A 22,553-nucleotide genomic window follows, 5' to 3' on the forward strand; every position below is an offset into this window, starting at 1 on the left:
GAGGGGGGTGGTTAAAATTAACTTACTGATTCCAATCTACTTGTCCATGGGGTTGTGTTCAGAGGGTTGAAACATTCAGAACCTCCTAGCATGGATTAACAGCAGGCATAATAAGAGAACACATAGAAATATACGTTTCTTGTAGTGAGCCTATCTGCACCTGGAAAACAAAATCATGATCAAAATAATATTCAAAGATCCCACTACCCACCTAGAATCACTAGCCTAAGAAAAGGATAGGAGAAATACACAGCAAGACCTAACTCTATAACAAACCTCAGAACGTGCTTGGGGCAGCGACCCAATCCCCCCCAAAAAACGAAGATCCTCACACCTTTAGCCTGGAGTCACAATGACTGATATTACAAAGAAATCCCATTCACACACATCAAGAAACCCCATCTCAGAGTCATAAATCCTATCAACTTCCTCTCCCACTTTGCGCACCAGTCATCAAAAACTGCATTAAATTAATGGTAGATGGAGGCAAACCAGCCTCCATCTACCATTCAGAAAATTAAGTGCTATTCTAAGTCCGGCGGCCGAGCGTCAAGACAGTCTCTGAAACCCATCCAATAACGAGTGCATTAGTTTTCCCCCCCGGTGGACCGAAGGGCTTCTACTGGCTTCTAAGCACACTGGATGTCGGGGAAGCAGCAGCAACTGAGCACTCCATCTTCTGAAGCAACTGCCGTACTACGTGTACTACAACGAGACATAACAGCAGCAACTCAGCTACTAAGACGAGCGGGACGACACAAGCCCCCCCCCTCCTCCCCTATATATACAGGTTCCAACCAGTTCCTCTTTTTGCAACGAAAACAGTTCCTTATTGGACATGTTTAGGTCCCTCCCCTGTTTCTCTTTTCTTCCATTTGGTGCCTAATGAACACGACTGATTTGTTGCCTAATTGAAAACGTTGCAATATTAGTCATAATTTAAGACTTGGTTGGAATTGAACAACTAATACCCTGCATGTATAAGGGGGGGGGTATCATACGGGGAACTTCAGTATGTGTTCTAGATCAGCAGCGTCTGTCTAGGTTTAGAGCCGGGCTTAGTTTACCTGTCTGTTTACTGGTAAAGGTAACCTTCCGGACACTTTGGCCCTTCAGTGTCCCGAGCCCTACGTGCAGCAAGGCAAAGAGACCGTCACACACAGACAGGACACAGGACAGCAACACAGTATGAAAGGGGTGAGGTAGTTGGGATGGGAGGTAGGGGCATTCCAATATGGACCAGCGTAGAACTAGGCACTCTCTAAGAATGGCTTGGCTAAGGGATAGTTTAGTGTTGTGGTTAGGGCTTGGCGATATATTGAATTCATTTGATTCATTCGAATGTGTGTTTTTTTTATTTTTTTTAGCGATATTCTGTATCGCAAGAATCTTTTGTTTTGTTCTTTTTCGTATTCATGAGCGTTTATGTCCGCTTGTTCTCATGCTGTATTTGGTCTCGTGTCTTCCGCTCCTCTGTGCACCTTTCCCATTTACACCAGAGATCTGTATAGAATGTCTCTATAGAATGCCCTAAAAAATGGGAGTCGTTGTCCCAAAGGCGGGAAGGAGGGTCCAACGCTTAGGTACAAAATAAACCCAGAAAAACATATTGGCCTTATTTTGGTCTGATTTTAGTGAGAGGTTGTTTCGCCTCATCCTTTACGGTTTGCACACACACACACACACACACACACCAAGCCCCTGCTACTTTCTCTCCCACCAACAGAGTTCAGAGATCACATCTTCCGATCTGACAAGCGGTTTCAACTAGCTATTTGCATTTGGAGGTTTGGTCCAACAGAATCGGTCATATGAACACAAACACATTGAGACATTATTTTTTACTGCAATAGAGAAGATAACTTTTCTAACGACACCCTTTTTACCTCTCAACTATTCAAATTGCGCGCAGAGCAGACACTACTAAAACGAGAGTATCAATGAACATTGATTCTGGAAAATGAATGTTCAGTTTGTCACATTTGGGTCCCACCTACCGCTAGCAGCATTTTAGCCAAAGATTGTTATGAGCCGTCTAGTCTGTGTTCTATAAATGTGCAATAAGCATTTAAGAACAATTATATAAAAGGACATATAAGGAATTGGCAACTCGTTCTCATTCTGAGAAAATAAGGTAGGCCACTTCATTTCAACATCCGAACAAAGTGGACAGGCTTGCATGCTGTTCAAAACAGCTCAAGACGGACAGAAGGGTGTGTTCATAACAAGTCAACTGCTCAACCTTGTTAGCGAGCAAATACTGTCGATCCAAGTTGGCTAAACTTGAAACACAAAGATTAGCTGGCTAGTGCCTAGAGAGATTGTTAGTGCCTAGTGCCTAGAGAGATTGTTAGTGCCTAGAGAGATTGTTAGTGCCTAGTGCCTAGAGAGATTGTTGATGAGACCTGTGTTTATTTTCTATAGCCTAATGCCTGCTATTAAGAAGTTAGCGCTCATTCACTAATAATGACTATGTATGATTCTAGTTAAATTTGTAACAAAAAAGGGCATTTTCATACAGTAGATAGACTTGATCGCCAGATCAGTGATTATTGCAACATCAAAAAAGCAGGCTAAACTATTCTGATAAAATAATAAATTATTAGTTGGTCTTATGATTGTAGAAGGCTTATATTTAGCCTAGGTATAACTTTACAAGGCCTCAATTCATTAGCTTATTGCAGACTGTTTGAAATGTAGTGTATTTGACCTTTAATTGTATGACAACGCTCATTTAGAGAACACAAAGGGAATCTAAATATATATCGCGAATCACCATCAGTTTGAAAAAAAACGGAGATATGATTTTTAGGTCATATCGCCCAGCCCTAGTTGTAGCGTGTGTCTTTTAATGTAACTCTACAAGTAAAACACAACTTTCCATTTGCATGGGTCATGTCCCATAGCCCTCAAACACCTTGAGTAACTATTGCTATATCAACACGACATCACAGGAGGCTGAACAAGTAGTTTCCCTCTATGACCACTAGGTGTCAGCATGGGTGAGGGGGACTGGGCTGAGGTTGAATTGAGGGGATTATAATTTTACCCTTCCTGGGCGAGCTCTGGGGGGAGGTGGGAGGGGAGGAGAGCTGCGAGGAGGCATTAGACACCGTGTCCTCCGTCTGACGCTTGTGACGCTCGCTGGCCTCCTCCGACAGCGATAGGATCTTCTTCAGCGACTGAGGGGAACTCGTGCCTTCAAAACAAAATAGCTCAAAATTAGCATTTGCTAATTAGCATTCAGCAAGGGCCAATTTCCCAGACGCAGATTAATCCTTCGAATCTCCAGCCCATATTGTCTAACTAAACTAGCTATCAACAATACAAGCAACATTGTGATCGGGTACATTTGACCTGAAACTGAAATGAATGCATTTTCCTTCGAGGAATCACAGATTGTATGGTGTCAGAAAGAAACAATGTTCTAAAACGAGCATAATTGCACCAAGTATGTTTTTCCCCTCAACTTGTGCAGGTTCTTACCGAATGGTGGCAGGTCCTTGACTGGCACTTTCTTGCGGGAGGGGTAAAGGGCCACAGCGGGCACCTGAAGGGCCTGGTTGCCCTTCTGCAGCTGGCCCCTCTGCTGGCTGGCAGCCCTAGATACCACCGGAGACGTGTCTGGCCTCTTACCGCCACCAGCGTTCTTGGGCACTGAGAAAGGGTTGAAGGAGAATGTGGTGCATTAACAATCAATAATACCAGTGAGTGTTGCTGCTGAACCAAAAATGGACATCCAGTGTGCTGGTGTATACACAGCATTCATGTCTGCAACATTTACATGTTTTGATGGAGGGCTCACATTGCAGCTAGAGAACACAAGTGTGTGTGTGTGTGTCTGCACAACATGTACTCTATCCAGCACTTACGTGTGTTGATGGAGGGCTCACACTGCAGCGAGAGGGTCTGCAGCGCCTCCTCGTTGGTCTCCAGGCTGAGGTTGGACAGGTACTGCTTGACCTTGCGGGCCATCTGGGCATCCTCGTACAGCTTCTTGGCGTTCAGGAAGGAGCTGCGCCTCACTCGCTTCTTGTGCCCGCCTGTCTGGGTGACGTCTAGCACCGCCGCGTTGGCACTGCCCTGGCTAAGAGACCTGGTCACACGCGTACACACACACAAACGCACGCACACACACACACACGCACGTGCACAATACACACACATAGAAATGGAGAGGGGAGAGCGAGACCACCATCAGACTATGGCCATGTGTGTGTACTAATATGTAGATGTCCTGGAAGGTAGTAGAGAAGAGGGTCGTTTGAGAGTCAAACATGCAGAGACCAAGAGGCTTTTGGGGGCATTCCTCTCAGCTCCAGAACATTCCATGCATTCTAAAGAAGAAGGGGAGGGAATGTGGGGGGGGGGGGGGTCAATCAGTCAGCCAACAGGGGAGGTGTGTGTGTGTGTTGGGGGTTCAAATAGTGATGTACAGTCATTTCTGTGGTAAACACCAAGGTAGTTGTATTGAAATGCCTGTTCAGCAGAAACTATGGTACATATTGAGTACATGCACAGTATAGTGGTATAGTACCTCCTTGGCCACTGTAACACTGTCATGTAAAGCATGACTAGTTTGGCTGCAGGGCCTAAAATGAACTACCATACACTCAGATATTTTACCAGACAAAATACTTTTAGAGCCATAATTACATTAAAAACAACAGAAGACATGCTTTGTCATGTTTCTAAAACAAGAAACGTATTAGTAAGAAGTAATGTGGTATATTGCTAAATTTGATGTATTGTGACCCGAGTCTTTTGACCCAAAAAAATCAGGGACAAAATGTTCAGCTGCCCCTTTAAGGCCTGGAGGTTACCATAGTAACGGAACGACTCACGTGGGTCTTGGAAAGCAACCTTATGAACAAACAATGTAAATAGCCAAAAAACAAGGACAAAGTCTCACTTTGTAGACTTGAGTAAATTAGAGGCTTACAAAAATGTATCTATCATCACTTCACTCCCCTGCCAGTGTTGCTGCGTGAGGATTCATATTTCTTTGTGCGATAAGCAACTATGAAACAAAACAGCAGAAATATTTTGAAAACTGCCACTCCAGCATTTTTTTTTAACCCTAACTTGCACATGTGCTCATACTTGACTTTTGACTATTTTTTTATTCGCAAATGTAATGCTTGCAATGTAGAGCCCTGCAAATTGACCACCCGCCTTTGTGGCTGGTGAATTGTCATTCTTAACCCCCCCCCCAATACCTAAATCTACCCGGATGTGTCAGGTGTTAATTGTATGCCCTGTTTGTCATTGTAGCACACTACAGGCTTCCATGTTGAAGAAGATATTTTCAGTATGGAGGCTGATAAATCCAAACCATGGAAAATTGATGCAAAACAAAAGTAGACATGCCATTTTTGGTAGGTAGTCCATCTTAGCTGGGAAAACACACAAAGTAATCACTTTTGCTAGTTCATGGATTGTGAATTGCATGGGATGCAAAATCACTCTCAGATCTAACTCATAATAGCGAAATACTTTGAGATTTCAAAAATGGTGGTGTGACCTGAAAAAAGCAAAAGTGATTTTAATTTCCATTTCTAAAGACATTTTTGCCAGAGCCAAGCAGTGTTAGAAGGGTATTCAAACCAAACAGGGTAGTAAAATCAGCACTTAAAACAAACAAACAAACAAAGGCCTCAGAAATGAGGAAGGGAGGGAGCGAACAAATGGAGCAAAAGAAAAAAGCATGGAAAGGTCGGTCACCAAAACTTACCCTAAACTCCTCCATTTCTTCTTCCTAGAAAGGATAGCCATGAACAGTGAAGCGGAGGGCAAAGAGTGCACAGGGAGAGAGAGAACGAGAGAGAGAAAGAGAGGGAGACAAGCTTAAGACAGGATAGACCACAAAGAGCCACCAAGATGAGCAAGTTTACCAGAGGCCCACAATAGAGAGAAAGAGACGAACATTGATAACAACCACCGACACCCGGAAGTGACATCACAGCATGGTGGACATACATAGTCACAGTCAGACAACACACTTACACATGAGCACTGTGGTTTTACGCCAACGATACGTGGAGAGCACAGAATACAGGAGACAGCTGGGTTGCCAGGGGAAACGGCTGCTCAAGGGAAAAGCGTGGAAGCGCGGAATATTGATAATCTACACGTGAACAATCATTGACAGTGGTTTGACTGGACGTATAGGGGATGGTGAGGTGTTGTTAGTTTTCTGGGATTATATTGGTTTTCCGTGTTTTTTCCCCCGATGTTACCTGGTTCTGAACATGAGCGCAGGGTCCATGTTGACGGAGGCCATGCGACCCACGTGTCGGATCTCCTTGGCGATCATCCGCAGCTTCTCAAAGTTCACCAGGCCGTCCACTTTGGAGTCGTTCCCTGGCGAAAGACGAGAGAGGCTGTTTGTTACAGCAGGTTGATTAAGATGCCTTGTAGTAGAGCATTGGCATACAGGGGAGTGCAACACCCGATACAAAAATGGTAGACAAATAGCCAATGTATTTATAGTTTCTTGTGAAGGTCTGTCGGCGACACGTGCCGAATCTGACGGTGGCAATGGAAGGGGAAGGGCTGGGAACGGGCTTTGGCAGAAGCCCCTAATCCCCAGAGATTTGATTCTGGGTTGCAAAATGAATGTTTCTGAACACATTTTGTGATACAAAATGACAAATTGTGTGACATTGGCTACCTTCATGCAGGAAGGTGAGGTCCTTCTTGATGACGGGAAACAGGGGGATGATGGGCGGCTGTAGGTTCTGGTTGTTGAGCACGTTGCGGTACTTGGCCATGTTTCTGGACGGGTCAAACAGGTCCTGCAGGTCCCCAAACAGCTTCTCGTACTTACTGGGGAGCTTTTCCCACGTGCCCCGGAGTCTAGATACCGGGGCCAGGTTCAGACCACTGTTGGGGGAGGACCACAGACATACAGTGAAGTTAGAAGGCTGATCATGTAGAGGGTGGGGGGGGGGATGTGTGCTAATCTCTGGGGATTAGGGTTAGGGGGCTAACTGGCTAAAGAGGGTAGAGGATGAAAAGGTTTGCAGGCTTTTGTTCCAACACCACACAAACACAGCCGATTCAGCGTAACTGCTGGACTTGGGTGTAAAACTCCTCAAAATCGATTTAACCCATCTACATGACAACAACACAACATTGTCACCTGGTCTCCTCTCCCACCTCACCTGATGATAGCGAACATGGAGTTGAAGTTCTTGCACTCTCTACAATGGAGAGCAATCTTGATGAAGTGCTTGACAATCTTCATGCGCTTGAGCTGGTTGGGCTCCCTGATCACCTCCGACGCCACCCAGAAGGTCTCCTGGTTGATGACCTCCTCGAAGCGCTTGAGGCAAAATGAGCCCGTCTTGGACTTGAGCTTGAACAGGTCATCGATGTACTCGGTGGGCTCGATGGCGCAGAAGAGTTCGAAGGCACGCATGGAGAGCTGCGTGGCTACTTCCACAGTGGAGAGCTGGAGGAGGGAGATCTGGCCTTCACGAAGAAGGTCCTGGGCGTCCTCGTCTGAACAGAGAGTCTCTGTCTCCATGTTGCTCTTCAGGTAGTATCTAGAGAGAGGGGAAGAGCAGGGAGCTACTTTAGTATTTACAAGCAAGTATTCTATTGTAGATCGATCATCTGTCTCTCTTTTGTTTGTCCAGTAGAAATCTTATCAACACAAAGTACATTTTCAAAATAAGTACTTTTGTTGCTAGAGATATTCATAGCATCATGTTGAGTCATTATTAACAAGCACCTGGCGTTGTGACTATGATGTGACTTGAGTTAAAATAGAAAAAGACAAGGTGTTCAATAATAAGGGACTATGGAAGAGGGGGTTTTTAAGATCGGAATGGTCAAGAGAATGTCAGCACAAGAGGAAGGGGAGACTTGAGAGTATTTGCTAGCTTTTGTACAAGAGATGGGACAAAATTGTATAAATAATTGGGGGGGGGGGGGGTGAATTTTAAAAAACAGTCCTTACCTGCCACTGAGCTGTATCCTATCAGCCAGCTTGGACAGCTGCTCTGGTAGCCGTCGTTGCTTGATGACACCCTCCGGCGTAACGGACACCTCGCACAGCGAATAGGCTTCGGGCACCGCAGTCAGGGCGAACTCCCGGATGGCCTGGGCCACCACCTCCTTGGCCGTGGTGTCTTTACCAATCATGATGTATCGACTCTGTTGGTCTGCCTTGAACACTCGCAGCACCTGGTCGGACATGTCTGGGGGGGTGTTAGAGGTATAACCTCAACACAATGTTGGACAAACATTGGGGCGGAATCCTCATTTGGGATATGTAGATCGCTTAATTGCATTGCTATTTTATCATGCAGTCACATAATTCATGTACCATTGCCCCCCCCCCCCACCCAAGGTTATCATGGCATCCCCACCTAAATCATTTTGATGTCACCATACCACCCCGATAACAAGTGAAAACACACCAATATGCACTGAGAATGAACGGGTCAATGTAATGCTGGGTGCTTATACTCCGTCAAATGTTTACAGGAACGATTCCTTTGAACCTGTACTCCAGTTTAGGCATGCGTTACCCATTAAAACACACCGACTTGATGCCTGCTTTTTATCAAGACCGACAAACCCAGACCATAACCACAGTTAAAAGTTAGCCCTTTAGAGACCAGTTTTAGAAACACCATAGGACGCTTGTAAACGAAAAAGCAGTTAGCCGTCAAAGAGGACAAACGTTGCCGTGGGCAGATCAGCAGCAGCGTGATACTCACTTGTCATGACCGGGGCTGAAGGAACACAAAGAGTGTGTGTAGGAGAACGTAAATGGGTGTGTGAAACATGGATGCCAGACAACTGGCCAAGTACGTGCACGGTTAGCAATGTATATAAATGCATGCGAAATAGGCGGCTTCAAGGGAGCTGAAGACAACCACGCTGTGCTTCTCATATACAGCTGTATACTAGAGGTTCAAAGGAGGCGTGTCTATCTGTCCTCACCCGGTTGGTTGTTGAAGTCCAGGATGCGGTGGTGGGACTGCAGCAGGTCAGGGTTGCTGGACGATAGGTTGCTGCTGACAGGCAGCGAGGCCGGAATCTGCTTGGACTGCTTCAGGCCCACGATGCTGTCGTCCTGCGACTGGCCCACGCCCACATCGCTACGGAAACACAGAGGGAGGGAGGGGTTACAAGCAGTTCCACTTTCAGAGGATAGAGGGCGATGTTTGTACAGTAAAGTAGACAAGTGTTCAAAACATTAAGAATATCCTAATATTGAGTTGTGCACCCCCACTCCTCTGCCCTCGGAACAGCCTCAATTTGTCGGGGCTTGGACTGTACAAGGTGTCGAAAATGTTCCACAGGGAAGCTGGCCCATGTGGACTCCAATGCTTCCCACAAATTGGTGGAAATGTCCTTTGGGTGGTGGACCATTCTTGATACACATGGAAACTGTTTAGCGTGGAAAAACGTTCTTCTGTTCTTGAGACAAACCGGTGCACCTGAACACCTACTACCATACCCCGTTCAAAAAAAGTTAAATCAACCTCTGAATGGCACACATACACAAATCCAGGTCTCAAGGCTTTAAAAAAATAATTTAACCGGTCTCCATTCAACTACACGGATTGAAGTGGATTTAACAAGTGACATCAATAAGGGATGACGGCCGTCACCTGAATTCACCTGGTCAGTCTACGTCATGGAAAGAGCTCAATACATCTTCAGAAATACAACCCCATTTTATTCCACACTCTCCTCTTCTATTTTCTTCAACTCTCCTATTATTATTCTTCCACTCTCCTTTCCTCTCCAAATGTGACGTTACATTTCCCCCTGGGCTCTTACTTGTATGGTTTTGGGGGCAGGATGCTGGTGAGCGTCTTGTCGAAGATCTTCTTGAGCTTGTTCCTTCCTCCCACCGTGTTGGCTTTGGCCTTCTTACTGGCCTTCTCCAGGCCCATCACCTGCATTAAGGAGGAGGCAGGATACCATTAGGTTAGGCTTTAGGAATGTCTTTACTGAGATCAAACCGGGGGACATATTCATTAAGGCACAATGAAGCAAAACGTTTTGCAATGGAAAACGAAAACAAGCATTTGCGATTTGACAATGTCAGGTAGTCCCTTCCTTGTTTCAGTCTTTTTTCTTCCGTTTGGTGCCTAATGAATCCGTGCCCGATATCATACACAACGCATTATGGGTACTGTAGTCCATAACAAACCACCTGCTCAACGTCCACCGCCAGGTCAGGGATGGAGTAGCGCGAGCCCTTCTTGATGTCCCCAATCTTGGGTAGGTGTGCTGGGGCTCCATTCTTGCGGTCCACCTCCTCCCCCTCTGCCTCGTGGTCGTGCTCCGGCCGGGCTAGTAGCTCCTTGAACACTGGGTGGATGAAAGGGCGGGAAACGGATTAGTATTTCTTACCTGCTCCTCTTCATTACTGTGTGAAACAAGGCTTAGTGATACTGTTACTTATATTATTAGTATTAGTTATTATACTGATCAAAAAATATAAAAAAACGCAACATTTTCAAAGATGAGTTACAGTTCGTATAAGGAAATCAGTCAATTTAAAAAAATCCATTAGGCCCTAATCTATGGGTTTCACATGACTGGGAATACAGACATGCATCTGTTGGTCACAGATAGCTTAAAAAAAAGGTAGGAGCGTGGATCAGAAAACCAGTCAGTATCTGGTGTGACCACCATTTGCCTCATGCAACACGACACATCTTCTTCGCATAGAGTTGATCAGGCTGTTGATTGTGGCCTGTGGAATGTTGTCCCACTCCTATTCAAGGGCTGTGCAAAGTTGCTGGATATTGGCAAGAACTGGAACACGCTGTCGATCCAGAGCATCTCAAACATGCTCAATGGGTGACATGTTTGACGAGTATGCAGGCCATGGAAGATCTGGGACATTTTCAGCTCCCAGGAATTGTGTACATATCCTTTCGACATGGGGCCGTGCATTATCATGGTGGAACCTGAGGTGATGGCGTCGTATGAATGGCACGACAATGTGCCTCGGGATCTCGTCACGGTATCTCTGTGTATTCAAATTCGATAAAATGCAATTGTGTTCGTTGTCCGTAGCTTATGACTACCCATACCATAACCCCACCGCCACCATGGGGCACTCTGTTCACAACATTGACATCAGCAAACCACTCGCCCACACGATGCCATACACGTACTCTGCGATTGTGAGGCTGGGTGGATGTACTGCCACATTCTCTAAAACGACGGAGGCGGCTTACGGTAGAGCAATTAACATTACATTCTCTGGCAACAGCTCTGGTGGACATTCCGGCAGTCAGCATGCCAATTACACACTCCCTCAAAACTCGAGACATCTGTGGCATTGTGTTGTGTGACAAAACACATTTTAGAGTTGCTTTTTACTGTCCCCAGCACAAGGCGCACCATGCTGTTTAATCAGCATCTTGATACTCCACACCTGTCAGGTGAATGGATGAGCTTGGAAAATGAGAAATGCTCACTAACAGGGATGTAAACTGATTTGTGCAAAACATTTTGAGGAAAATAAGCTTTTTGTGCGTATCATATTATGAACCATTTGTGATATGGGACCAACACTTTTTTATTCAGTATAGTATTACATTCATAGTTAGTTTGCCCTCAAAATTCTCACCTAAAAGATTGGTTTTCACAGAAATGGACAAGTGGGTGTTGTTCCTCAGGATCTCATTGGCTTTGGTGAGCTGGACATTTTCAAAGTTCTGCCCATTCACCTCCAGAATCTGTTCAAAGACAAAACAAATATACCACAACATTACATACAGTAATCCTCCACATCCTCAATCCGTTTAATTCCTGCAGGAGTCAAAGCCACAACTCTGACTTAAGCACCCAATTATGAGCCACGTGAACTATTCTATTACTTAACACTGAAACTCATCTATATCCTCCCAGGTGTTGGAAGAATCCCCCCTTCACATGTCCTTCTCTCTAACAGCTACACTACTTGTCTATTTCCTCTTAGCTGCTTTATGACCAGTGCTGCCTTGTCATAAGGACTTTGCATTTACACATGAGCGTGCCACCGAGCCATCTTCCATTCCTCTGGGTGTACCAGGAAGTGATCTCTGGGTGCACCAGGAAGTGATCTCTGGGTGCACCAGGAAGTGATCTCTGATCTCTCTTTGAGTGAGGGGCCTTCCTCTGCAGTCATTACCACAGTGTTGATGCCGCAAATCAGGTCGTTTCTGGGTCAGCCCTTATTAAAAGAAACACTGGTCCTAAGTTCGGCTAAGCAGTCTCGTTAATGGGCCGATGAAAAGGGTAGTGAGATTGATAAGGATATTTGAGCTCGTTAGAGCAGTGTTTACCAGTCCTGGGGACCCCAAGGGGTGCACGTTTTGATTTTTGCCCTAGCACTACACAGCTGATCCAAATAATGAATTCATCAGCAAGCTTTGATGATTTGAATCAGCTGTGTAGTGCTATGGCAAAAACCAAAACGTGCACCCCTTGGGGTCCCTAGGACAGAGTTTGGGAAATGCTGTGTTAAGAGTCACTCACTTTGTATATGGCAATTACATGAGACGTTTTGACGTCTGAGTAAAAATGCTTTGCAGGATGCTATGGTTCATATTTCCTTTGGGAAGCAGCTGCAGGGAAGTGTTTAAGAGTAAACATTTAAGCCACACAGAAAGCACAGTCAAGTAGGGTTTCCAAGCTGTCATCCTGGATTTAACCTAGGCACTTTGGAACCCTTGGGGAAAAGTGGGAAAAATCAGTGCTGAGTAAACTAGTCTTGTGAATGAGCACTCATCACTTCTACACCGTCATTGCTGTCTGATATGCAAGTGATCTTTCTGGCGCAAAGCAGAACCATACCATCAATCAGGTGGGTGCTACACATACACTGGTAGTGGAGGAGGGAAGTTTTCCTTACTTTTTTCTTCTATGTGAAGCATTTTGAACGTGTGAAAAAACGCTACACAAAGAACGTTCTTGTTACTTCACCTGGTCTCCTCGTTTGAGGCCGGCCTCTGCGGCCTTGCTCCCGGGCTCCACGCTGTCGATGAAGATGCGGAAGCCCTTCTCAGAGCCCCCCAGCAGGGTGAAGGCTAGCGGGGCCTCCCTCGACGGCTTGGTCAGTGTCACGAGACGCAGTTTGGCTTTAGCAGCACAGGCAATGTTTAACAGTCTAAGATGGCCGCACATTTTCTGTAAAGAAAATTGAGAATGTTTAGTATATTGCGCAATTCAGGGTTTGCATCTCAACTTTGTTACAATGTGAAAGGGAGAAAAAAAATGTATTTTAGCATTTATTTGTGAAACAAGAGGCTAGTGCAAGGCAAATGTTTTGACCATTTGAATGCTTGACTGAATATATAATGAAGGCAAAGGATGGTTGAACTGGATATGAAACATGCTATGCTTAACTGAGACACGGACCTCTCTCTCAAGATTGCTTTCGAACTCTTCAAGAAAGTGAGTCATTGCAGGGTTGCCTTCAAAGTCATTGAAGTGATTGTTCACCCATAGCAAGACTACCCGTGTAACCTGGGGATGTAAAGAAGAAAGTTTATTTTCACTCACGGTAATAAAAAATCAAATAAAGTGGGTGAGCATGGGCTTGGATTGAACGTTAGCTAGTTCGATGCATTTCCTCACACTTAGGTCTGTGTGTGGGTGCATGTAAGGATGTATTCATCTCTGTAATTCAATCTGCGTGTATATAAGCATATGTGACTTGTTTCAGGAAACTAGGCGTATGTCGCACATCACTACTTCACAGGAGCAATATTTGAAAGTAAAAAAAAAAAGTGTTGCCTTAATAACAAACTTGTATTCCATCTATAAATAAAATACAAGCCTGGTTGGTTTAGCGATGGAAAAAGTCAGGAACCTTCCCACTGGTCATGATTGGCTGAGATAATGAATGGGCTAGACAAGCCGGGAGATGAGTTTAGATTGCTCTGCCATGTCTATAATGTGAGCACTTCAGTATGTGTTGACAGTACTTTCTACCTTGCCGTTTTTAAAGATATAAAGTTAGCCATCAAGAACTACAAAAGTTGTGCTACTTTTTGCAACAAGATTGATGCCCTGAATTTAGCAGGCGCTATCGAACGATCATGAGGAATAAGGGATGGGCTACTTTCTGCACACGCCACAGTCAGTGAGAACCAGAGTGAATTGACACAACGCTGGCCAAACAAGATGTAGCTACAAACAAAACGGAGTTAAATGGTTCCAGTCCACCGTGAAGCATTCATCCACGTATACGGGTAAGAGTCTAGCTACATTTTACAGATCTAAGCTTCTAATTTTGTCAGAAAGTCATGTTTAATTGCAAGTTAAAGTATACTGTTAGTTAGCTAGCAAACGTTAGCTTGCTGGCTCGCTAGCTAAAGTTATGTGTATTTTCCGTGTAGTAATATTATTCGAATCAGAAATCCATTTGAATGGCTAGTTATAGCCTAATGTTAGCTAGTCAACATTGAACCGAGTTTGTTAGCCTTAGCTTCCTGCAGATTCACACTACAGCTATGACAATGTTGGTAGTAGTATGAGTTGAGGTTATGCCGGTTCATTGTTTAGCTAGCTTGCTACCAAGCTAGCTATATGTCTAAACAAAAGACTCCACTTCGGCCGGGTTATTACATGACCCATCAAATTAGCAGGTGTGATTACAGCCATCGATTGCATTTCATGAACATGTGTACATGTCTAGACAATAGTAACCCATCCACTTAGCTAGGTGTGGCTGGGGGGGGGGGGGGTTATATCATTTTGGATCTGGTAAGCGTCATCTAATGACGATAGAATATTTCTAAAATTATTTTCTCTGGACACTTTCTGTTATTGATATTGCAAGTATGCAAGTACTATCACTGTAGCGTTTACACCTTCTGCATTCTGTGCATGTGACAAATAAACTTGTGTTTACCACATGGCCTCATGTGAATCCTTAAAGAGATGGGTGAGGCTTAAGAGGGTGTGAACGATACTGAATGGGTGTAGACAAAGAAGAGCTCTCCGGTAGGTGTACAAAAACATTCAAGGGCCATTTTCTCAAAAGTGGGCTTCAAGTTAATCAACTTTCAAAGCAGAATTACTTTCCCAACTGCAGTACATTAAGCATCATTTTCTAGCTCTGAGTCTCTACTTTTATTAATTGTATAAAAAAAAACAGGTGGTGAAAAACAAGCGGACGGTCATATGTAAGAATGTTGCATGCATACACCTGTTAATCTATGTGGAATTAACTATGCGTTAGCTATTACGGATGTTAAGTACTGTCAGGCTTCCATTACAATGCAATGACTGAAATACTTTACAGAAATGGATAGTAAAGCTTTTGTACTGGAAGCTGACCTTGTCCCTGAGGCTTGGGTCATGGAACCACTCGAGGAGCTTCTTGCCCACGACCATGGGGCTGGAGAGGAAGGTTCTGTAGGTCAGCAGGAAGTCCTCGATGTAGGTGGGGTCCACCACCGAGTGCTCCTCTACCAAGTGCATGGTCAGACGCTCCGTCGTACCCTAAGGGAGAAGGTGTACGAGGAGAAGCATATTCACGTTTGTTTTGAGTCTCAAGTACCATGTCACTGTGAAGACAGCAAAGGCAACTTTCCACATTTATGTGAACAATACTTTTTTCTTCTTCTGTTCTATCCCATTCACAACGATAATAGAGATTAGATCAGAATCCTTCCGGTAACACTGAAAGTTGGATACATAGCATTTAGGACACCCAATATGAACGCATCACGGGACCTTTTACGAGGCTTTGTTCAAGAATGAAGGACCCCACCTTGATGACGATGTGTCCCTTCCTGGTACCGGTGCGGTCCAGCTCGCGGTGCTCCTTGACCATGACGATCTCGCCCTCCTCCTCCACCTTCTGCATGTTCTTCTCCACCTGGTTGAGGATGCAGCAGTAGTCCTGCTGCGCTATGCACACAAACTGGAGCAGAGACACACACACACACACACACAGACAGAGAGACAGAGAGAGAGAGACAGAGAGAGAGAGAGTCAGGGTAGTAGTTAGCTTGGGGACACAATCCTTTTTAGACCAACATGGCTGAGATCCAATCTATTTTATGATACCATTGACATAAATACAAAATCTCTTTGTAAATTAACCCCAGTGTATTCATTTTGAATTATTGGCAAACGGTTACAATTATAACGAGATACTTAATTCAAGCAAGTAAAATAAGTAAATAAATAACAAGGTAAATAAGTAAATAACAACAGTAAAATCACACAGCTCAATATACCAATCGTCCATCATAAGAGCCAGTCAGAGCGCTGGGCCTTTACCTGACAGTCGTCCACCTTGGTCTTCATTACTCCCTTCATGTATTCCTTCTCCATGGTGGGAGAGACCCCAAAGCTGTTCCCCATACACAGGATCTCAGGCCTGCCCTCGGGGTACGTCACCTCCACCGAGCCATTCAGGATCACTGACCACGAGTCCAGCTGGGGGGACCATAAACACAAACCGTTAACAGTCAGAAGTACTCTGTGATCATTCAGTGGATATCAATGGTTTAATATCAGGCTAGGATCAATGTTGAAGGAAATGATCACCACAATGATCCTTGAAACACATTGTTTAATCACAATTAGCGATTAGTTAGCAGGTTAGCCATGTCTGATTGAGGATTGGACCAATGTATCACGCCATTTTTTTTAATAGCATAAAACAGCCCAGTTTTAACGCCACAATAACTAGAAGCTTACCCTTTTATTACGATAGTGAAATATATCAAATTTCATAGCAAGATATCAATTTCTCCCTCAATTTCTTCCCTATAGCATCATCAACAATATATATAAATCAGACACTGCACTAAGGCAGTATTGTGGACATATTGCTAACACACATCAGCTCAATGGGATGTTATTTTACATTGACTGGACTACCATTGAAGTGAACTGCCCTTAAGGGTAATGGCTTTTCACTATTGTTTGGATGCAAAACCAGACCAAAATGGTTTCATTCTAGAGAAAGTAGATAAGTGATCTCTCTTCTGGTCCCCTTAGGCAATCTTATGATCCCAAGACGCTTGGAGATGGCAGTCATTCATGTTCAATAGGGGGGGGGGGGAACATCAAAAACCTTCATTGGTAATGGCAAGGGCAAAGTGCATGCGCAGGCCATAGACATGCAAACCCAGACACATTCAAGGCACACACAATACAGACATAAGGGAGTCACTTAAGACACATCCCCCTCCACACACACACACACACACACACACACCTCTTCCCCGTCGTTGAGGACGATGGTGCCGGCCCGCTCGACCACGGCAAAGACCATGACGGCACACAGCTCCCTCCTCACCGACATGGTCATGTTGGCAAACGCTGGCAGCTGATGCATGAACTCCAGTAATTGCTCTGTGGAAAGGTTGGAGGGGGGGGTTAGGAAGGTCTTGACACACACACAGACAGAGAGAGAGAGAGAGAGAGAGAGAGAGAGAGCATAGGAGGACTTGGCAGTCCTTCACTCTTCCTTCACCTTCTCTGTGGCTTTGGACAAAAAAAAGGGCACAGCTAGCGTGAGAGAAAGTGAATTAGATTCAACCCCACAATAGTGATGAGTACCCAACAGCGGGAGGATTATCTTAAGTACACTAAGGCAAACTATCAATTTCATTTTAATCTAGAATTTTTTTTAAAACAACTGCGCGACCTTCTGTGTGTAAACATTTTGTGATCATTGTTAGATAGATACATAGCTTGATAGTCAGCCAGTTCCAAAACAAAATTCTCTTCCAGTTTGACAACCTTGATTCACATTTGGGGCTTTCAGCTCAGCTGTATAGGTCATTGCCTATCCTGTTTCCTGTGCCATGCATTTTTTGGGGGGCTCCTTAAATAGCTTGCTGTGGAGTTTTTTTGGGGGGGGGGTTGGACCAGCAAAGGACTCCATCCCCTTCCAAGGCACCGAAAGCAAGTCTGGGGTGCGGGGCTGACCATGTGGGAAGCCTGCGGAAGCACTGAAACTTTAATGTGCCGGGAGAGGAGAGGCGAGGATGTACGGCATTGACCTAAAAAAGCCTGCCGGCACAGAGAGCGGGGAGGGGCGGCGGGGAGATTGGGGGTTCTCTTTTTGCATCCACTATATCATCCACACACCACATTGAAGTTTCAAATGGGAGTAAATGTGAACTAGTCTCTTTTTTTTGGATCGCTATCACTGTATTGCTGCTAACAGGCCTATGATATCACAGGCTGTTGTGTGACACAGAAAGAATATCACTCTGGGCCTAAATAAATTCACCTAATGAAAGCAGTAGAGCACGAAGGCCTAGAGTCGGGCACATCATTAACAGTAACTAGCTAATAGACGGGCGGTGGTTGGGATACACTAAGGGCGTGGCACTGGGAGGTGAGGCTGTGGATCGTTTATTTTAAAAATTGTGAATGCTTGATTAAACTCTGATAAGCCTACAATGGGAACTCGGGGTATGATTTCCCCTTTGTGAACAAAGCCAAAACTAATTGGTTCCCATTGCTTTTCCAAATGTGTTGCCAAAAAAAATTAGCGAGCACTTACAAGATGTTTCAGCAGTAGTACTGTAATCAAACAATGGAATAAGCATATTAACAGTTGTTTCTAGATTCAGCGTAAGGGTTCAATCATAGTGAGGAATAGTCGTAGGGTTCCCCTTTCTGTTCCAACATGATCAATTAAAACCAAAAGGAGCCAAACTGAGGCAAGAAGCAACATAGCAAAGCAGGGAAGGGAGAGGGAGGCACTCTGCCTAGTGACTACTTAACAGTAGGAAAACACTGGCACGCTACCAGGTAAATAGATTTTGGCTCCCAGAATGTTGTGAGAAAGCTCCTTTACAGACAATCAAAAGGGGGGGAACCTTGAGGGAATGTTAGAGGAAGATTCTGTGTGCACACGGACTGACCTATGTCGTCATCGGTGCGGTCCATGGGGTCCTTCTCGAGGCAGTCCCGCACAACGTCGCGGCTCATGAGTGGGTCCGACGCTCGCTCCATGTCCTCCTCGTCGTCGTCCTCCTCTGAGTCGACAGCGGTCTCGGGCAGGCCGCTGAGGTCCATGTCGCCCGGCTCGTTCTCCGTGGCCTGGGGGTCAAAGGAACGACAATGACGCAACAGTTGTCTCCGTCTTAACACCAACCACCATCAAGCTTAACCAGTGAGTTTTAGTAACATGAGTGGAGGAAAAGGGTTGCTGGTCTGTGCTAAGCATTTGTCTGCTCCATTCCATCTACTCCATGTAGTAATAGCTGCAAACTGGTGGGCGGAGATTATCGGATGGCAAATATAAAAATCAGGGTTTTGGTGCAATAACTTCACATAACGGCGGGCAGAAAAATAAAATATGCTTATAAGCAGAACCTGCATCAACCCAACACATCAAAAGTGACAACCATGTCAGTGGTAAACACAGTACAACCAAGAAAAGACACCACCAATCGTATTTTCAACATCTTGCCCGTTCAGTAAGAGGTGCGTGTGAGAGACACTGCATTATCAAACACCCCCCACTATGCATAAAACACCCAGCTAATTATCTCACAACTCTTTCTCTCGCTCTCCCACTCCAGCTTGCACTTAGAGCCTGACAACTTCTTTGAAAGAGTGAGATAAAATATGGAGGAAAGAGAGAAACTAACAACGAGAGGGAGCGAAAGTGATGCAATTGACAATGTCACAGAGATATTAATAGAAAGTGTGGCGCTGCGCATCCATCAAGGCTTCTCTCACACTATAAATACCGCTGAGAGGCCATATTGCGTGTTTTGCGCTCTCAACACGAGCCCCGCCTAGAGAACGAAAACCACGCATGAAACACAGGGAGATGAGAACTGAAAACAATCCTGGCCCAGATGTGTCGAGTGCGAACCAACTCCTCTTACCTGAATGCGGTCCCTAAACTCCTGCCTTTTTCAAAGCAAGAGCTAGAAACAAAGTCGCCTAAGTAAATTGCCTGCAGAAGCCTAGTCCACGACGCATCTTTACCGCCCGGGCTGTCAGTTGTGTTTACATTTTTCCGAAATTGAAAGAGTCCTCCCCCCGTCTTTCACAGAACGTAGCCCAGAATGTCATTCCTCCTTAACCACCATGTGCAAACGTCTCATTAATGATTCAGGGTGCAATCTGTGTAGCCACTCGGGCGTCATGAGGTCAGCCATGTGGGCGGGGCAGGGGCCTGATGGGACGAGAGAGTGAAGGGGGGTGTGGTTCTTCCCTTGGGGAAGGGGTTGGTAGTGTGTGGATTTGTGAAAGGAGTGAAACCCTGAAAAATCTGAAGATCGAGTTATGTCGGTTTTCCACGCGACAGGGAATAACCAAGGTGCTGAGATGGAGATTCCTAGAAAATTGTTTTGAAGTTATCTGGAAATCTCGACAGCAGTGAAAACAGAAAACAGCTATCCGTCTTCACCTTGATGTGAAAGTCAATGTGTATGGATGCTGAAACCCAGTAGAAAACAGCTATATTCCACAGTAATAAAACATTGCTGGCATGCTCCAAACCTCAGAAGGACACTGTCCTAAAATAGCAGAGATATGAGTCACTGGACATCTTCATTGACCCCATAACTTGTCTACAGTAAGATCTAGGCTAGTCCTCACACAGTAGCTTTAATTGATTAAATATTGTTGTATGTCAATTCAATATTAGCCACCCACCTCGGTTTATGAATCAGGCTTATGACAGACTAAATGCTCATGAGTTGTGTGCTGATCATAATTGAGAAGTGTGTTCGTGAGGGAGATTGCGACACCTTCTGATCTGATTCGCACAGCATTTCCAATGAGCTACACAATGTTCGCAACCCACTGGGAACCCTGAACCGTTAAAAACCAAATCAAAAACGTCAAATGTGACCTCGAAATACAGAGAAACTCTGAACCCCTCTGTGTGTGAGTGTGTGCGCATGTACATGCGTGTGTATGTGATGTATGATCCATAAATGTGTGCTGAGCAAAAAAAGAAAGGGGGGGTAGTTAATATTTCAACAGGGCTATTCTTGGATCAATGCTTTCATGTGTCCTTCTGAAGAACCAATTTCATGATTTATTCAGACACAAAACAGTCGGCCATATTTGCAAGGCAGTGACAGAGGATGCAGCTCTATTCTTCTCTCTGGGAGAAAGACGATGGCGCACTCCAGTAGACACGGCTCATGGATGAGAGGAACCGGCCAAAAAGCTTCACCCTAGTAGACATCTGTCAAGAATACTCAGAAATCTGAACAGTTGTCTTATTGTAGACATAAAGTCTTACTAATAAGTCAATATTGTCCTTTAACCATGTAAAATACCGGACTTGGTCTCATCACTATTAAGGAGATTGAAGCAACAAACAGTCACAGCTCTGCAGCTGCGGAAACAAATCTAATTGGAGTCCCGTGATGTTGTTATACACTGACTAAATGTTCCTGTGTCTTTACCCTGGATCTACCCTCCTTCACTCTATCCTCCAGCCCTGATGTGGACAGCCATCAACCCAAAACACATGCTTGTCCAGGGAGGAACTACCATCATGTCATCCATCTTCTCTAAGCGTTGAAGGCGGTAAATCTAACCTCCTCAGACGAAGTGAGAGGTGGGTCTGGGTCATCTCCATTCGTGAGAGAGTAGGACGGAGTAGAAATGGGGAGGGACAGAGAGGGAAAAAGAGGGATGAGAAGCTATGGACAGATAGATCATAAACGAGAGGCGGACTGGCGAAGGAAAGGTGTTATGGAGGGAAAGAGGAAAGAGAGCGGACAGTAGACAACGGGGCTTTCATGGAGACGCTACAGCAGACCTGTTAATGAGGACCGAGCAGATGGCCCTAAGACTGGATGAGGGCCTGGGCACAACCGGCACCCGAACGAATGCTCCACACGCACGCACACACTTGCAGTATGTACTGTACACAGATAGTGCACTTGCACACACAGAAATGGCAACAGACTGACACAGACTAATACACACCCGCCCAGTGCACTCACACAGATACACACACACACACACACACACACACACACACACACAGCAGATGACGACGTAGGGAGCCAATGGGGAGCCTGTGTGTGGTAAGAGGATTAGGTGCGATTGGCTTTGGGGGCCCGACTACAGTCACGAGATGGTGGAGTGGGAGGGGCCTGTTCTGTTCTATGGGCGTTTAGATGGTGTTGGGGGGGGGCGTTGTTGGGAGGTTATGGGGACATTTGAGGGAGGCCTGCTTGGTTGGTTGCTACTTCCAGAGTGTTGGGGGGGGGGGTGGAAGGCGACTGCTCTATTGACATTTAGAGGACGTTGTACGGATGTTTTTTTATTTATTTTTTATTTCACCTTTATTTAACCAGGTAGGCCAGTTGAGAACAAGTTCTCATTTACAACTGCGACGTGGCCAAGATAAAGCATAGCAGTGCAACAAAAACAACAGAGTTACACATAATCAAATGTACAGTCAAAAACACAATAGAAAAATATATATACAGTGTGTGCAAATGTAGTAAGATTAGGGAGGTAAGGCAATAAATAGGCCATAGTGGCGAAATAATTACAATTTAGCATTAACACTGGAGTGATAGATGTGCAAATGATGATGTGCAAGTAGAGATACTGGG

General features: G+C 45.1%; 1 protein-coding gene across 3 annotated transcripts in view; it reads right to left on the reverse strand.

Moving 5' to 3' along the window:
- LOC135546031 (rap guanine nucleotide exchange factor 2-like) overlaps positions 1-22,553 on the reverse strand; it is a 33,690-nt gene that overhangs the window by 4,878 nt on the left and 6,259 nt on the right. The window contains exons 3-22 of one of the 3 annotated variants that reach the window (XM_064974106.1): positions 18,873-19,050; positions 17,210-17,346; positions 16,264-16,422; positions 15,749-15,901; positions 15,313-15,477; positions 13,375-13,494; positions 12,952-13,155; positions 11,615-11,723; positions 10,184-10,341; positions 9,805-9,923; positions 8,959-9,116; positions 7,967-8,207; positions 7,167-7,550; positions 6,674-6,885; positions 6,240-6,363; positions 5,735-5,758; positions 3,873-4,096; positions 3,487-3,657; positions 3,050-3,199; positions 1,068-1,127 (exon numbers count right to left, since the gene is read on the reverse strand). In XM_064974106.1, coding sequence (XP_064830178.1) covers positions 1,068-1,127; positions 3,050-3,199; positions 3,487-3,657; positions 3,873-4,096; positions 5,735-5,758; positions 6,240-6,363; positions 6,674-6,885; positions 7,167-7,550; positions 7,967-8,207; positions 8,959-9,116; positions 9,805-9,923; positions 10,184-10,341; positions 11,615-11,723; positions 12,952-13,155; positions 13,375-13,494; positions 15,313-15,477; positions 15,749-15,901; positions 16,264-16,422; positions 17,210-17,346; positions 18,873-19,050 — 3,250 coding nt within the window. The remainder of the gene's footprint in view (positions 1-1,067; positions 1,128-3,049; positions 3,200-3,486; positions 3,658-3,872; positions 4,097-5,734; positions 5,759-6,239; positions 6,364-6,673; positions 6,886-7,166; positions 7,551-7,966; positions 8,208-8,958; positions 9,117-9,804; positions 9,924-10,183; positions 10,342-11,614; positions 11,724-12,951; positions 13,156-13,374; positions 13,495-15,312; positions 15,478-15,748; positions 15,902-16,263; positions 16,423-17,209; positions 17,347-18,872; positions 19,051-22,553) is intronic. The other 2 variants (XM_064974107.1, XM_064974108.1) reach the window with 2 other exon arrangements.

This window comes from Oncorhynchus masou, chromosome 9 (assembly GCF_036934945.1).
Source record: "Oncorhynchus masou masou isolate Uvic2021 chromosome 9, UVic_Omas_1.1, whole genome shotgun sequence".
NCBI classification, from domain to species: domain Eukaryota; kingdom Metazoa; phylum Chordata; class Actinopteri; order Salmoniformes; family Salmonidae; genus Oncorhynchus; species Oncorhynchus masou.